At 47.1% G+C, this 15,998-nt stretch overlaps 1 protein-coding gene across 1 annotated transcript; it reads left to right on the forward strand.

Moving 5' to 3' along the window:
• Positions 1-341: 341 nt before the first annotated feature.
• PM20D1 (peptidase M20 domain containing 1) lies at positions 342-12,496 on the forward strand. Its single transcript, XM_039565408.1, has 13 exons — positions 342-537; positions 2,206-2,292; positions 2,845-3,077; positions 4,615-4,701; positions 5,442-5,575; positions 6,018-6,137; positions 6,901-6,976; positions 7,188-7,249; positions 7,486-7,564; positions 8,561-8,632; positions 9,158-9,326; positions 10,022-10,121; positions 10,875-12,496. Exons 1-13 carry the CDS (start codon positions 342-344, stop codon positions 11,002-11,004), a joined length of 1,545 nt encoding a protein of 514 aa, XP_039421342.1. The 3' UTR covers positions 11,005-12,496.
• The last annotated feature ends 3,502 nt before the right edge of the window (positions 12,497-15,998 follow it).

A 15,998-nucleotide genomic window follows, 5' to 3' on the forward strand; every position in this document is an offset into this window, starting at 1 on the left:
GCCCTGACACAGGGTGCCCAGAGCAGCTGTGGCTGCCCCACCCCTGGCAGTGTCCAAGGCCAGGTTGGACGGAGCTTGGAGCAACCTGGAACAGTGGAAGGTATCCCTGCCCGTAGCAGGGGTGGAACGGGACGAGCTTTTAGACCCTTTCCAACCCAAACAATTCCCTAACTCCTCGCTCGCCGCAGCCCTCCGCCATGCCGGCTGCAAACTACAGCTCCCAGCAGCCCCGGGAGCGCCCAGCCCGCCCCCCGCGCAATCCCATTGGCCGTCGCTCCGGCGGGGCGGGTGGCGATTGGCCCCGGGCCCGTCCGTCAGCTGCGGGCGTGCGGCGCTCAGCGATGGCGGGCGGGCGGCGGGCGGCGGTGCTGCTGCTGCTGGCGCTGGGCTCGGTTGTGCTGGCGCTGGCGGCCGCCGTCCTGCTCCGCGCCTTCGTCCTGCGAGCCCCGGCCGGGGTCCCGCGGCTCTGGGCACGGAGCGCCGGCACCGCCGCCCTCAGTGCCGGCGAGCGGCGGGAGCTCAAGGAGGCGCTGCGAGGTGAGGGGGCCCGAGCGCTGTGAGCCCCCCTCGCCCCCGGACAGGCCCCTCCTGAGGGGGGGATCCAGGGCACGGGGGGCCGGGTGTGGAGGCGGCCGCTCCCCAGGTGCTTTCCAGGGGAGGAACCGGGTGTTGGCTCTCAGCAGGACTAAGGAAGTGATTGAATATCTGTGCTGGGCACTGCTGAGGCCACACCTCGAGCGCTGTGTCCAGTTCTGGGCGCTGCAGTGAAGGAAGGACGTGCAGGGGCTGGAGCGTGTCCAGAGAGGGGAGCGGAGCTGGGGAAGGGGCTGGAGAGTCCTGAGGGAGCTGGCGGGGGGCTCAGCCTGGAGAAGAAGAGGCTCAGGGGGAATTTCTGGCTCTGCACAACTCCCTGACAGGAGGGGGCAGCCGGGGGGGTTCGGACTCTGCTCCCAGGGAACAGGGGCAGGAGGAGAGGGAACGGCCTCAGGCTGGGCCAGGGGAGGCTCAGGGTGGACAGCAGCAGGAATTTCCTCATGGAAAGGGTGGTCAGGCCTTGGCAGGGGCTTCCCAGGGGTTTTTGGAGTGCCCATCCCTGGAGGTGTCACCTGGATGTGGCACTCAGAGCTCAGGGTGGGGATGGGGCACAGCTTGGACTCGATCCTGGAGGGATTTTCCAGCCTCAGTGATCCCGTGGTTCTTCTGAGCCAACTCTTGCCCTGTGTTGATTTTCTCCACTCTTTCCTGCTCGTACACACAGAATTTTGCCAGACACCCATGACGGCGTTTCCAGACATCCCTTTGTCCACTGGATAAGTCACTGTCGGAATTTTTTCCCTTTCTTGCTCACTGCTGTGACCAGTCCTGGGGTGTTTGTGCTGTCTGACGTAGAAGATTTAAGGGGTTTACCTCTCAGGAGGGCTGGCACTGTGCAGGAAACCACAATCTGGCACGAAGTGATAAAACCCTGTGTGTAAACCTCATACCTTGTTGGTTTGTAGGATTTATTGCCTAGCAAATCATGTTTGCATTCTTTTTTTAATGGGAAAATGAAAGCTCGCAGTAGATTTTTGTGTTAATTCATGAATCACACGACCTCAAAAGAATCCATAACCTCGCCTGGCAGCTGCTCTTCGGAAAGGCAGCTGGGACTAAGTTATTCCCATGTTCTGCAGGACAGGGACTGGATGTTGGAGAGCCTGTTTGAATGACAGGGCAGACCAAAAGGGCCAACAAAAGCCCTGTGTGTTTATATATGTTAATTTATAAAGCAGTAGGAAGGTGTAATAACCATCACAACATGCCTTACTCTTGAGAAAGAACCTTGGACTGCCAACTCAGCAGCCTGTTCAGCTGCCAGAGGAGTTCAGGACTCTGAGGAATCAGATCACCCAAGCAAATTGCAGCTGCTCCTGGACAGTAGCATTTCTAACAATATCGTTCAACACTTCAGCATGAAAAGTGGAGTCAAATTATCTGGAGAGATACCTTGGCTGAGCTGTTAGCAAACGCTGGTGGCTGCGTGTGCACAGCCCAGCTGAAGCACATCAGTCTTTTTTTGATTGTGGCAGCTCATGCTGTGCTGTGAAATAATGTTTAAAGCCTGGAAAATATTCAGGAACAAAAATACTCTTCCCCTTTTGAAGTGCAACTGGAGCATTGTTTGATTTCAGTGCTGAGTGATTTCTCTTCTGTGTTTCTTTGAAGGGGCCATTAAAATCCCAACCGTGTCCAGGTCTCCAGAGGATTTGAATACAACTGCCATGGCAGAATTTGGGACTTACATTCAGAAAGGTACTGAACTTCCATCCTTGGCAGTGTCTGCTGCTCTATTCCATTTTCATAAACAAATAGAAGAGAGCAGATATCATTCCTGAATAGAAGGGAACAGATCTTTATATTTTTCCTGAAGAAAGGCCTGTCAGGAATGTCACACGTGTGTCCCCTCTGCAACAGTGTTTTGGGGGTATCAATGACCCCAAAAGGTTTAAAAGACTTTTTGTAATAGTGGTTTTTGGTCCTTGAGATGGTTAAATGCCATGAAAAAATAAAAGGAGGATGACTGCTGCTGCTTCAACCTAATTTTTTGGTAGTTGCATCATTGCTCCCTGCAAAAGAGCTGCAGCACTGCTCAGCGAGAATTCTGCGTTTGTTTAGGGAAGTTCTAAATACAAAATGAGATGGACTGCTAAAAGTGTGAGAACTTCTATTCTGTTGTGGTCAGTCTTATTTACAGTTCCCCCCTGGTGCTACCTAGGTGACAGCTCTATGGGATAATGCTAAAATTGGCCATTATTGTTAACTTTTTCTTTTACATGTGTTTTTAATTTTTTTTTTTCTTAACAGTCTTCCCGGCTGTATTTTCTTCAAAGTTCATCCAACATGAAATTGTTGGGCAATACAGCCACCTCTTTACAGTTCAGGGCTCTGCCCCTGGCCTGCTGCCCTATATGCTGCTGGCACACATGGATGTGGTGCCTGCTCCCCCCGAGGGCTGGGATTTCCCTCCTTTCTCAGCTGCAGAGCACGAAGGTTTCATCTATGGACGAGGAACGCTGGATAACAAAAACTCTGCCATTGTACGTGTGCTTGGTAATGTCCTTCCACAAAGACACAGCCTGGGCAAGGCAGAGGGGAGAAATCCATCCTCTTGAAATTTGCTGTGTTGTGTCTCTCGCCCCTCTTTCTGTTAGGCAGAAATTCCTAAGCGCTGCAGTTTTCTCCCAGGGAGTGGAGTGACCACTTACTGAAGAAAAGAGGGTTAAAACTCTTGAAGAATCAGGAGAATCATATTCAAATGCAGATGTATTTGGTTAAATGCCAGTTTAAAATTTCATGGCACAGGTGCCCAGAGCAGCTGTGGCTGCCCCATCTCTGGGGGTGTCCAAGGCCAGGTTGGATGGGGCTTGGAGCAGCCTGGGACAGTGGAAGGTGTCCCTGCCCTTGGGACTGGATGAGCTTAAAGGTTCCTTCCAAACCAAACCATTCCATTATTCTCTGTCAAATGCTGTGCTTGAAGCCAGGGATAGACCTTTTCCTTTTTCCCAGGTGTCACACAGGCACTCAAAGCCAAAATTGACCCTTTGAAAAGGCTTGAGTTTCAAATTAAACTGTTTATTTAATAGGATCAGCAAATAACCCTGCATCTTTTATCCAGCCTGGGGCAAAACAAAGAGCTGTTGTACTAAATGCATTTCGGAGGAATGTATTCAGAAAAGATTGATCTGTGAAGGTTTTCTCATTGGGAAAAGGTTGTTGGAAAAATTATTAAAGAAAATGGCCCTTTGTGACTTTGAGGATTACTTCCATGGCAGCCCTGTATTTAAATTTGAACAGATGTTTAGCAAGCCAGTCTCACACTGGACACACTCTTAGAAAGTTTCAGGATGTTTAATCATTAATTTCAAAGCATTGAAACTTAAAAGTTTGGGGTGGTGCTTCCTTCTGCTGTGAACTGCACAAGTAACTCCACAAATGGCCAAAAAAAAAAATCAGCAATTTCAGTGAACATGGCAAAAAATGGGTGCTGACAAGATAGAGGTGAGATGTGCATAATTAAGTAATTTAAATTGAAAAAGAGAGATGGAATAATAGAGCAAATACATTGGTTTTTATATCTATTGCCATAGCAAATGATAGATTTGATTTCTCATTCTTCAGATTAAGTTTTTTGTTCTGTTTCTGTCATCTTAGCACTTCTTGCACAAAACATGCTGCTCCTTAAAATCCCTGGATTTGGTAGCTCCAGTGAAAGCCAATCTGGGTGTGTGACAGGTGCTTTAGGGGAGCAGTGAATTCCTTGGATAATTCGGACTCTGTGGTGCTCCCTGTGCAGTTTGTGCCTGACAGCAGCAGCCAGAAGCAGCTGCTCTGTATTTCATGTCCCTACCCTGGCACTGTGGCACCTGTCAGAGCATTATTGATCGAGACCACTGCGGGGTCTTCTCCAGGGAATGGGAATATCCCCAGTGGGAGCGGTAGAAATCAAAGCTTTGCTGTGAACAGCACAAGGGCTGTGAGAGCATCCCAATTCTCTTCCATCACACTGCATTCTTTTGCCTTTATTCTCCTTGTTACCACACAGGGATGGCACACCACGTTCTGCTTTTCCTGCAGGGCATTCTGCAAGCTCTGGAGTTTTTGCTGAGGAGGAATTACAGACCCCGCCGCTCTTTCTATGTTGGCATTGGCCACGATGAGGAGGTATTTCCTTTCCTTGCCTTTCCTTTCCTTGAAATAACAACCTGTTTGCATTGTTCCTGTAGGTAACAAGGCTTAATTTTTAAACACTGTTTAGCTGGAAGGTCTTTCCTGTTTTTCTTGGTTCTGTGGGTAGATACTGTGTCAGGCCCCAGGTCACAGTTATGTGTTGACTGTTTGTCTTGGAGTGACGTTCACAAAGGGTTTGGTGTGATGGGCAAGGAGAAAAGAACACCGGAGGGTGTCACTTCAAATTCTTTTCTGCAAGGAAGGTGCAGCAGGAATCCCGTTTTGGAGACAGGAAAAGCTGGGTTGAGGTTCACATGGTTGTGCCAAATGATGAGGAAGAACTGGCAAAAATGTTCCAGTGGTACAGAGAGATGGGTGAGGAGGGTTTGGTTATGCATTGTCAAAATCCAAAGAGAGAGATTTATTCATAGTTGAAATAAATAGGGCTGAAATTGCTAATCTGGGGAGTTTATGGCTCTGAGATATCATTGAAATTAAAGCAGCAGTCAGTGACTCATCAATGAGAGCACTCATCATGGATATAAATTCATCTGCTATCAGGCCATTAACAATCTCCAGTTAATTTTCCTGGATGGGTCTTTTGTTGTTGCTCTGGAGCTGTTCCCCAGGGGATTTCGTGCATTCTTTGTGTGTAGCCAACAGCAAGGTGTTTTCCAGTTCTGCTCCCAGTGTTCTGGCTGGATCTGATCAGTTCCTCTGCCTGGATTCCACAGGTGTCTGGTCTGAAGGGAGGAAGGAAAATTGCAGCTCTGCTGGAAGCCAGAGGAGTGAAACTCTCCTTCCTGCTGGACGAGGGAAGTGCAGTGCTGGATGGGATCATTGCAGGAGTGAAGAAGCCAGTGGCTATGTAAGAGTGACCGCGATGAACGTGATTCATTTCCAGTCATTAATTAGTGATAAATGATATAGTTAATGCCCCTACAGAATGTTTTCAAAGCATGTGGCTGTGTTGGTGCTGCTGGAGCAGCAGCAGTGGCATAAAGGGCAAGGCAGGGACCTTCAGCCTTTGCTTGCTGTCCATCACAGCTGTGCTGGCAGAGGCAGAATGTTCTGCTGAGCATTTTAATTCTGTGCTGTAGAGCTCTGCTCGCTGGAGAAGCAGCCAAGACATCAGTCCTCCAGAGATCTAAACACTGGGTTAATGATTTGTTGTTGCTGCTTGAGTGGTCTTTATCATACTAAAACTATGCAGAGTAGCTATTTTTATCTACATTCTGTGCATGTGTGTTTGGAATTGCATTAGTCATTTATTTGTTGATTGATTGATTGATTGATTGATCATTGACCAGGATCGCTGTCACAGAAAAAGGTTCAATGACACTGAACTTCACTGTGGAAAAAGAGCCAGGACATTCATCCTTTCCTCCTAAGGAGACAAGTATTGGCATTCTGGCAGCAGCCATGTCCAGGTGAGAGCTTCCTGTCACCCAGTGTCAAAGACAGTCAAAAAAACTCCGAAGTCACTGATATATGACTTTTTTATTTTTTATGTTTAGAGTCTTTTTCAAATTCCTGTTCTGTATTTGAAATTGCAGTTTGTAGCTTCACTTTGAAGGGCAGAAATGCAACTCCCAGCCAAGGGACAATTGCCAGGTGTCTGCAGAATCTTTTCACTTCAGCTCTTCCGAGTGTCAGCCAATTCTTTAAAAGCAAGATAAGTGCTGTCTGCCCTAATTTACTCTGTAGCAACAGAGATTCCTTTGTTTGGGTGGCAGGATTTCTCTGGAATTTGTTCTTGCACATCCCTGCTACCTCAGCTGGTAATTCTCCAAGCCAGTAAACATGGAATAGAGTCGTAATGTGACTGCAGGAATCATCTCTTTACAGCTTTGTGTAGATATCAAATTGGCTAAGAAATAACATATTTTAGAAAATCCAAGTATGTCCAAACATGGTTGGATTTGTGTGCTAGTTTTCTGGGTTTCTGTGTATTTATAGGAGTCAGGCTTTGGGATTTTTTCAGCTGTTTTTCAAAGGAAATCTTTGCACGTGACTGGAATGCCCAGAAATCCGTGGAGCTGTGCTTGCACATCTACTTACGAGGAGAGGAGAGTGTGATTGCATCTCCAGTAACAGGGATACATGTCACAAATCAAATTCCTGACAGCCTTCTGGAGTGATAACAGCCAGAGAGTTGTTTTCTTACCTTTTAAATGTTGATTTGTTTTGTAGGCTGGAGCAGAGTCCCTTGCGCAACCTGTTCGGCCACGGGCCAGAGCTCATGACTATGGAGCACCTTGCTGCAGAGGTGAGGAGAGAAGCAGGATTTCATTCCCAGATTGCCATGAGAGTAACCCAGGGATGAATTTAGAGCACAGTTATGTAGGAAGGATAAAAAAGCTGGCCTTTCTCCCAGATTATTGTTTCTGCTGGAATTGTTTCATCCATATTCAAGTGACTCTGCCGTGCTCTTGACAAATAAAAACTTCCTGATTTGTGGTTTTATTTCTTCTCCTTAGTTCAGCTTTCCTCTCAACATCGTCATGAGCAATTTGTGGCTGTTTTCACCTATTGTCAGCAGGTAAGAAAAGAGATGCTTGGTAAACATCCCCAGCCTCTCACCCTTAAAAGATGAAGCCATTTCTAATCTTCCCAGGAAATCAGTTATTTTATGGTTTAGATAATACAGTGGTTTCCTGTTAATAACCACTTTGTTAATTAAATAAGCCATCATTCAGCTTATTGCCTGTGAAATTATGGTGCTTATCTTTTAGCAATATTCAACTTCTTTGAAAAATTTTGTTTCTTTTTTTGCAGAGTCCTTGCCTGGAAACCTTCCACCAATGCCTTGATTCGAACGACCACCGCAGTCACCATGTTTAATGCAGGAATCAAGGTACTTTCATTGGGATTTTTCTCCATGTAATTGTGATGAGACAATTAGGACATTTCATTTCCAGCTGTTTATATCCAGTTATAAGATCAGTGTGGCCCCTGTGTGTTGCCACAGTCTCATTCTGACCTCAGATGTGGCTTGGATTTGGCTACAGTTGAAAATCACTTCCTTTCAGAAGTGTCTGATCTTCTGTTAAAATTGTTAATATTTTTTGGATAGACAAGAAAATGTGGTTTTTGTATAATCCTACAAAGTATCAATGGCAATATTTGAAACTGTCACAGTCACAAACACACTTCCCTGGCCCCCAGACGTTTGTAGCACAGGTCCAGTGTTTGCCTTAAGTGGGTTAAATGTGCACCTTGGACTGAGATAACAGCTGCTGGCTGATACAGCCAGATCCTGCCCTGATAAGGAGGTGGAGCTGTCCAAAAATACTGAAGCCCCGGAAAATAAACAGCCCGTGTTTGGTGTGTTCTGAAAAAAATCTGTGACTGAAAAGCATCACTGGGTAAGGGAGATGCAGTGGCTGAACAGTGACACGGAGTGGCCAGAAGGGAAGTGACACCCTGGCTCCTTGGGGTTTTTTCTAAGATTATGCTTTTTTTTGTTTAACAAAGTTGTAAATATTCAGTCTGTAGATAAGAAGAGTAACATGACAATGAGGTAAAAATACCACTTGGAAAAAAAACCCCCAAAATAAAGTTTCACATTTTCTCAGTATAAATTTTCTGAAGGGAGAGGGCTTAGCTCAAGATGAAAACTTCTATATAAGTAAGAGCTAACTTCATTTTTGTTGATTTGATGAGTATTTCTTTGTGTATTTATCTGCATTTTAGATAAGATTTACAGTGTTTTAACACAGACAGAGACATCACACTTGGTGGAAACAGTGAAGCATCTGAGGCCTGCAGTTGTTTGAGCAGTTCTGAGTTTGCAGTTGGCATTTTATTCATTTTAACTTCCTTTTAAACTTTGGTCCTTCCTTTTTCCCAGGTAAATGTCATCCCTTCCTCTGCAAGAGCCACGGTGAACTTCCGGATCCACTCGGCCGAGACGGCTGCTGAGGTACCCCTGATCAGATCCCACCAGTGTTTGTGCCAAAGAGCACATGGATCATGTGTGAGGATGGAATGGGAGCACTGAGTCTGTGACCTGTGAGAGTTTGGGAATCCTGCACACTTTAGCAGGGCTGACAGGCCTGTCCAACCCAGGGCAGCTGTGAAATGTTGTCAGTACAAAACATCTCCCCTTTCCAAGCCTTTGCTGGAAGTTTCTCTCTCTGGAAGCTTTTTCTGGATTATTTGGATGCCATAACTTCCAAGAGCAGCAGGCTGAGCACTTGTCTTCCAGGACTGAAGCAGATCAGGAGTACCTTGAAGCAGGACTGTGCATCTGATTGAAAAATTCAGCTGAACTATCAGCCATCCCCTCAGAAGAGGAAGAGAGACTGACACAGTTTCAGTCCTTATTTACAGCCACAACTGACAGTTCACAGACAAATGTTTTCTGGAAAGCTGAACATCTGCTGATGTCTCTAAGGGCTGCATTCTCATTTCTTGTGCTCATTTTATCTCTGTGTTTCACCCACAGGTGCTGGAGACAGTCAGGAACACCATTGCTGATGACAGAGTGAGGATCGATGTGGTGGAGGCCTTTGACCCCCTGCCCATCAGTCCTTGGGATGAGCAGACATTTGCAGTCCATATTTTTCAAAGAACCATCCTGGACACTTTCCCAGATGTTGACAGTGTAGTCCCAGGTAACAGCAGGCACATGATGATTATTGTTTCCTCTTCTGCTTTTCCCTCCCCCGGCACTGCCTCGTTTCCATTTGCTGTGTACTCCTCCACCCCAGCTGTTAACTACTGGAAACAGCTGTTTTTTCCTCTTTTTATTCCGTTCCCTCTTTTTGCTTTAAAGGTTTTAATGTTGTTTTTTAGTAGTGGAAGTAAAAAAGCAAACAGGAAGCTGACAGAAACAATGAGCCTTGAATTGGGCTCTCTGCACATACAAAGGGGTCTCTTCAGGGAAGAAAGGAATTGTGAGGGAGAGGAGGAGGAGGTCTTCTTGCTTTAGTTCTTCTTTTATTGTTTTCATAGCTGGCAAAGCCATTCCTGCTTTTCTGTATTGTTCCTTATGATCCCAGCCCCTTCCCTTTCTTGCAGCTCCTTCCTAGCTCTGTAGCTACTGGATTGAAGTTTGAAGCTTAAATTTTTGGCGAGGCTGAGTGTCAAGGCTGTTCTTAGGTTGAGTTGTGTGTCCAGCTCCTGTTCCTGAAGGAGAGAATGTTCTCCAGGATGCACCAATCAATGTTTCCAGTGATGCTTTTGGTGCAGGCAGTGGTTATACAGAGCTGTTACCAGATGCTTTTCCTCTCTCCTGGGGAAAGGTGGGTCATTCTTGAAATTCCAGTTGTTCCTCTCCTGCAGAATAAACCTGAGGTTCGTTTTCCAGGCACGTGCATTGGAAACACGGACAGCAGGCACTTCACCAACATCACCAAGGCCATTTACAGGTTCAACCCTCTGCTCCTGAGACAGGATGATCTCCCCAGGTACTGAGCTCTGCACGTGGGCAGCTCTTGGGGTGGGCCCAGGGAAAGAGGAGGAGATCCATGTGCAGTGGGCAGAGGGAAACCCAGCCTTGTGTACCTTGGCCTCCCACTCTGTCAGGCCACCCATTTCCTGTAGATTTGGGTGCTGCACGAGCAGGGGATGGAAATAGCCCTGGGACAGTGTCAGCCCTGGCTCTTTGTTCCTTCAAATGCAGGCAGGGTCATTTAGGTGTTTGATCCAGTGGTTCTGGGGAGCTGAGTGGATCCTCTGTGTGCTGCAGCAGTGTGAGAGGTTCTGTTCTGGTAGTTGGCCTTGTCCAGGAGATTTATCCATATATTGGGACACTTGCCACTCTGAACTGATTTGCTTCTTAAAACTGGAAATTTCCTGAAGCAAAGTGATAAAAATATCATCTTGCAAGGGATTGTTTGTTTAGAGTTCTCATTTTATTGAGGTGCAGATGATGCAGGAGTTGAGTGTTCTAGCTGTACAGGACAGTGACAGAAATGGCCAAGAAATGGGCCATTAGGATTTTTTCCAGATTTTTAGATTTTTTTCCAGACTTAGTTGTTGGGCTCTGAGCCTTTGAGTCAAGTACATTTGGGTTGGTTACAGTGCAGTTTTTGGTGTATATTGCTGTGCTTTTATGTTGTGCACTGTTCTTTGAAGTCAACAGCCAAGCAGGGTGCTGGAGATATGTGTAGGTGGGTCAGAAATTCACCCTGGACTGAAAAATGTCCTTTCTCTTTCAGGATCCATGGGTTGAATGAGAGAATCTCCATTGAGAATTATGAGAAACAGGTGGAGTTCCTCTTTCAGCTGATCAAGAACTGTGACATTGAGACACTTCCAGAGCCTCACGCCAACTCCCACGAGCTGTGAGAGGCATCTGGGAAGAGCAACTGCTCAGGTGGACTCTGGGACATGGGGCTGACGATGCACTTGTGTGTTGTGTATTGAGCTACAGCTGGAATTTGGGGTTTTTTATGTTGTGGTTTACATACAGATGGAAAAAGTGCTGGTTGTGTGATAGGAACCTGGCAAAACCCAACAAATAACCCTGATTTCTGCTCTCTGTGGTCTGATGTGCAGCCCTTAATCTGACACTAATTTTTTTCGGCCCTTTAAGCCTCTGAAATTGGTAATCACAAAAAATCTCAGTTATAATCAGCAGCCACTCACCAGTAGAAGGTGAATCATCCTGTTTGGCAAACTCGTTTTTTATGGTGAATGGATCTTTCTCAGGTGAGGTGTCTGCCAGAAGCTCATGTGGAGGAAGGGTTCCAGTCACTGGTACGGTCACACCGAGAGGTTCTTGCACTGCTGCTGGGCATGGGCTGCTTCCCAGGGGATTCCCAGGGGATTTTCCCAGGCTGCTTCCCAGGGGCTGCTCTCACCAGCATCCATGGTACTCTGAACCGGTGTCAGTGTTCACTCCATGGCTGCACTGATTTCTCACTCTGTTCTCAGGTACTCCAGAAGTTCTGTGTTGTTGTAAGTGATGAGGTGCTGAAAATCTTCCTTCCCATCTTTTTAGTGATTTCTTCCCCTCCCTGACTCATGGTGTGGCTCAGGGTCTGTTGTGCAACTGAGTGTCAGAGTAAGGGATTGCAGCCTTAAATAAGGAATTAAATCCCTGTTGTCTGCCCATCTCTTTTCTCACTAAATCAATTTATGCTTCTCCTTTGCTCTTCTGAGAACTTGATTGTGAAAGATGTGCAGCCCTTCAGTTTCTTCCAGATCAGAGGGATCAGAAGTTTGTTCCTTCCCTGCCAGTACAGGCAGTTTCCACTTCCCTGCTGACTCAGATTTTTGGGAATCCTGGGGTAGACAGGCCATGGATGTTGGCTCTGCTTCATCTTGCACTTCTTGCCTACCTTTGACAGCACCAAAGGGTTCAGCATTCTTTTGGCCTTGACAGTTGGGGTTACTAGTATTAATTGGACAAATAATTTATTTAATTAGTTAATTAAATTAATTCCATAAATCAATAGTTAACCAAGTGATGTTAGCCAAAGAAAAGCCTGAAAGCTGCTGTGTGACACTGACAGTCTCTGTGCTACAGGGCCCAGTGCAGCTCCTCCTGCTGCAGAGATGTGTGTCTGTTTTTCAGAACTTAAATTATGCACTGGAATGGGTGGATGTTCTGCTCTAAACTCATACTGTGAAATGTGCTGGAATGTACAGGAAATACCCTGAAATGTATCCTGAAAAACACTGATGGAACTGTGATTCCAATTCTTTCCGTTCACCATTCTCTTATTTGTTTGCAGTTTGATCTTATCACTGTGGCCAGAGGGCTACAACTGTATCACCTACTGAATAATTGAAACAAAACTGGCATTTTCATCGAATAAAACAAGGAATATGAATTCTTTTCTGATGATTATTTAATCTTTTTATGTAGCTGTGTAATTGCAGTGAAGTCATTTCCACACCTGAGCAATCCATAAAGTTTCCATCAAAACAAACCCACCTATTTTCCAGCCAGCTTTAATCTTTGCCCCCTTCCTGCTGCTCCCTTTTCTACACAAAATCAGCTCACCCTGGCCAGGCATTATTGGGCAGTAAATAGTTTGCATCTTTTCTGGTTTGCTGCGCTCTGTGTGTGTTCCCTCCTGTCAGGGATTTGTTCAGCCACGTGTCTCTGGCTCTTTTGTGGAGGTGTCACTGCTCCTGCAAGCTCCTGTTTGCAGGCACAGCAAAAGTGATGTGTCAGGGCACAGCACTGAATGAAACACAGCCCTGGGAGTGGGAGGTGCAGAGAAGGGGTTGTTGTTGTTGGTTTTTTCTCTGGCAAATCTCTGTAAAACTGAGTTTAAAGCCTTTGCTTTGCCTGTGGCTGTATGGGGTCAATACTGTTGTAACACCTGATGGTTCTGCTGCCAGTCAGAGGGACCTCGACAGGCTGGAAAAATGGGAAAACAGGGAAAAAATGAGAAGAATCTCATGAGAGAGCATAGGTTGTAAAAATCCTAACCTGGGTCATGCTGTTGTGGTGTGGAAGGAGGGATTTGCTGCCTCTTGTACCATCAAATGAGTCCTGAGGACATAAAACATCCTTTATGTTTTGTAATCATCTCCCAATCAAAAATCCCTCACCTCTGTTTGGGTGAGGATTGTTTCTTTAAAAGAAGAAGATTCATTTTGCTGCTGAAGGAAAAGTGAAGGGCAGAGGCTGCTGGGAGGGCAGGGCTGGGTTTGGCAGCTCCTGTGCGAACGTGTGCCATGAGATTTGGCTGGGGCAGCTCCTTGCAGAGCTCATTAAGTGCTGCTCATCAGCCAGGGCTGGGATCTTGCGGTGCCTCTGCACTGGGGACGTGCTCAGCAGAGCTTTGCTGCATCCTCAGAGGCCACTAAAGTGCTTTAAACAGACCTTGTCCTGCAGGATCCACTGGGGAAACAGCATGTTCCCATCTCTGCCCATTTTCCCAGTCACTTCTGATGAATATCTGTGCTTTTTCCGTGGGGCAGCTTTACCTTTGTGTTCTTAAGCCCTTTTATTTTATCACATTTGCTGCCAGGTCGTGGTTGTGTGACACCATTCCAGAGAGTCACTCAGTGGTTTGGTGTCTGCACACACCTCCTGACAGAGCAGGTCTCTTCCCACCCCTTTTCACTGTTCCCAGGAGATGTTTCTGGGAATGTCTCCCTTCCTGAGTGGTGTGTGGAGTCTCTGTGCGTCACATAAATAATGTGAATAACACGAATGATGCCTTTTCTGTCAAGATCAGATCCAACCTTGCATGGTGTGAGCAGTTACTTGATAATGCCAAGCACATCATGAAAACACGGATTAATGACTCTGGGAGCTATTCTTTTTGTGTTGTAGTGAGTCACTGAGCCTCAAGCATGGAGAGCAATTACCTCTGACTCAGAAGGAAGGAAGAGCCTGATTTTCTGCTCTGAAGACAGGTAACAGTCATACTGACAGATGTGATTTGAACGCTGTGTTAGTCCAATTCCAGTGTGTGTTATATCCATAGCAACTTCCTCTTCTCCCTGCTTTTCCCCAAGTCTACAAAGTTGACATTCTTGTGCCAGGACTGACTCAAAGTGAGGTGTGTGCAGTTGTCCAGCCTGCTGTGGGCCAGCTGAGCTGGGGCCATGTGGGCCTGCTGCACCCTGGAGAAAATGTCACATCCCACACCTGCATTTTCTAAAGAAAGCTCTGTTGCTGGGCTCTCTTTAACAGAACTTGGTTTATTTTCAGCCCCAAGTGGCCGTGGGGAGTTCAGGCACTGAGCTGGAGGAACAAGGTGTTTACAGAGTTGCTTCCTCCAGCTTTGCGTTTGACGCTTGGGTTCTTGGCTCTTCTTTTGCCGTTTCATTTGATATTCCATGGAGCTGGTAAAATGCATTTTCTCCAGCAGGTGCTGTGAAAATTTCCCTGTGTCAGTGCTGTGGAGGAATACTTCCACTGGGGAATGTGGTGCCCTTTGCTGTTACAGAGGAGCATTCCTCACCTGCAGCTCAGCCTGGGACCCCGAATCCTCTGCTTTTCTGTGATCTTCAGGCTGCTTCTTGAACCCTGTACAAATTCCTGCTAATCTATTCAGTCCTTGCTGGTGCTCTGGAGCTTTTACAGACATTTTTGTCCCTCCAGTCCCCAAATTCAGGCTCTTGCAGCAACCCTTTATGTGCTGCTGTGAGGTCTCTACAGCACTGGCAGCCCTGTGCCACCATCTCAGGGCCTGCAGGGGTGCAGAAGTGCTGCCCAGGGAATGATTTTCCCGGCTGAGCAGCTCAGGGAGGGCTGTGTGACACTGGAGCAGGGGCTTGGCTCGGCTTTCCGGTCCCACAGCTTCCCGGGGCAGCGGGAGGCAGAGATAAAGGGCTCAGCGTGGTGGGGAAGGGAGGGCCCTGCTCCCTGCAGGTCCCTCTGCTGATCTCAGAGCTGATTTCAGAGCTGTGGTGGGGGGCCCAGAGGAAGCTGCAGTCACTTCTCAGCAGGAAGGAAAATGACCACATGGAAGGGTGGTTAAAGCAGGGGGCAGGGGACAAAGAGAAAATGCTCTTTGGCACTCGGGGATTTGCCATGGGGTTGGTCACAGCCTGGGCAGGGGGTTTTACAAGCAACGTTCAAATCATGCAGCTTTTCCCAGGGTGCTTTTCATGCCTCTTTTAATTTATATTTTTAATCCAACACAATGGTGTGGTTTATTGAGCCCTGTAAATACTCAGATCCCTTGAACACTGTGCCTGGTCTTGCACCGCAGAGTTGATCCTGGGGAGGGGCCTGGGTCAGATATTCTGGATCTGATATTCTTCCACTCGGATTTTTAAATGTTGGCACTGCAGGACTGCCTAGTTCTATGTGAACGTGTTAATCCGAAGTCCTCTTTGGGATTTTGAGAAGTGAGAGGATCTTGATGGAGCAGGAGATAGGGGCGAGTTAAGAGATTAATGTGTATTTTTTTTATCATCAGTCTCTGGTCGGGCCAGCCTTGTGGGATCAGTGTTTTCTTCAGCCTAATTCTGAATATAAATGAATTCCCTCCCAGCCTATAAGTGGAACAAAGCTGACATGTGAGGCACATCCCCAGTGGCTCCGTGACAGGTGTCCCTGTCCCTGCTGTCCCACCGGATCCGCTGACCTTGTGGAACACAGGAAAACCAGACCCAGGTGCTCTCACATGGCCAAGAGCCCCCGGGAGGGACCTGCCAGCGGCTGCCCTCTGTTTGTCACAGCACGTGGGGGACACAGGAACACAGCTGGGAGCAGTGGTCACATGGACCTTGGAAAAAAGGATGGAGATGGGCTTGTTTGCTTCCAGGCTGGCAAAACAGAACTTCCTGGATCTGCATTTCTCCCCCAGCTCAGGGCCAGCTGCTGACATTGTTGCCTGCCCTCGTGAGCTGCTTTGCTCTGGAGT

The sequence above is a fragment of the Corvus cornix genome, chromosome 26 (assembly GCF_000738735.6).
Source record: "Corvus cornix cornix isolate S_Up_H32 chromosome 26, ASM73873v5, whole genome shotgun sequence".
Taxonomy (NCBI): Eukaryota; Metazoa; Chordata; class Aves; order Passeriformes; family Corvidae; genus Corvus; species Corvus cornix.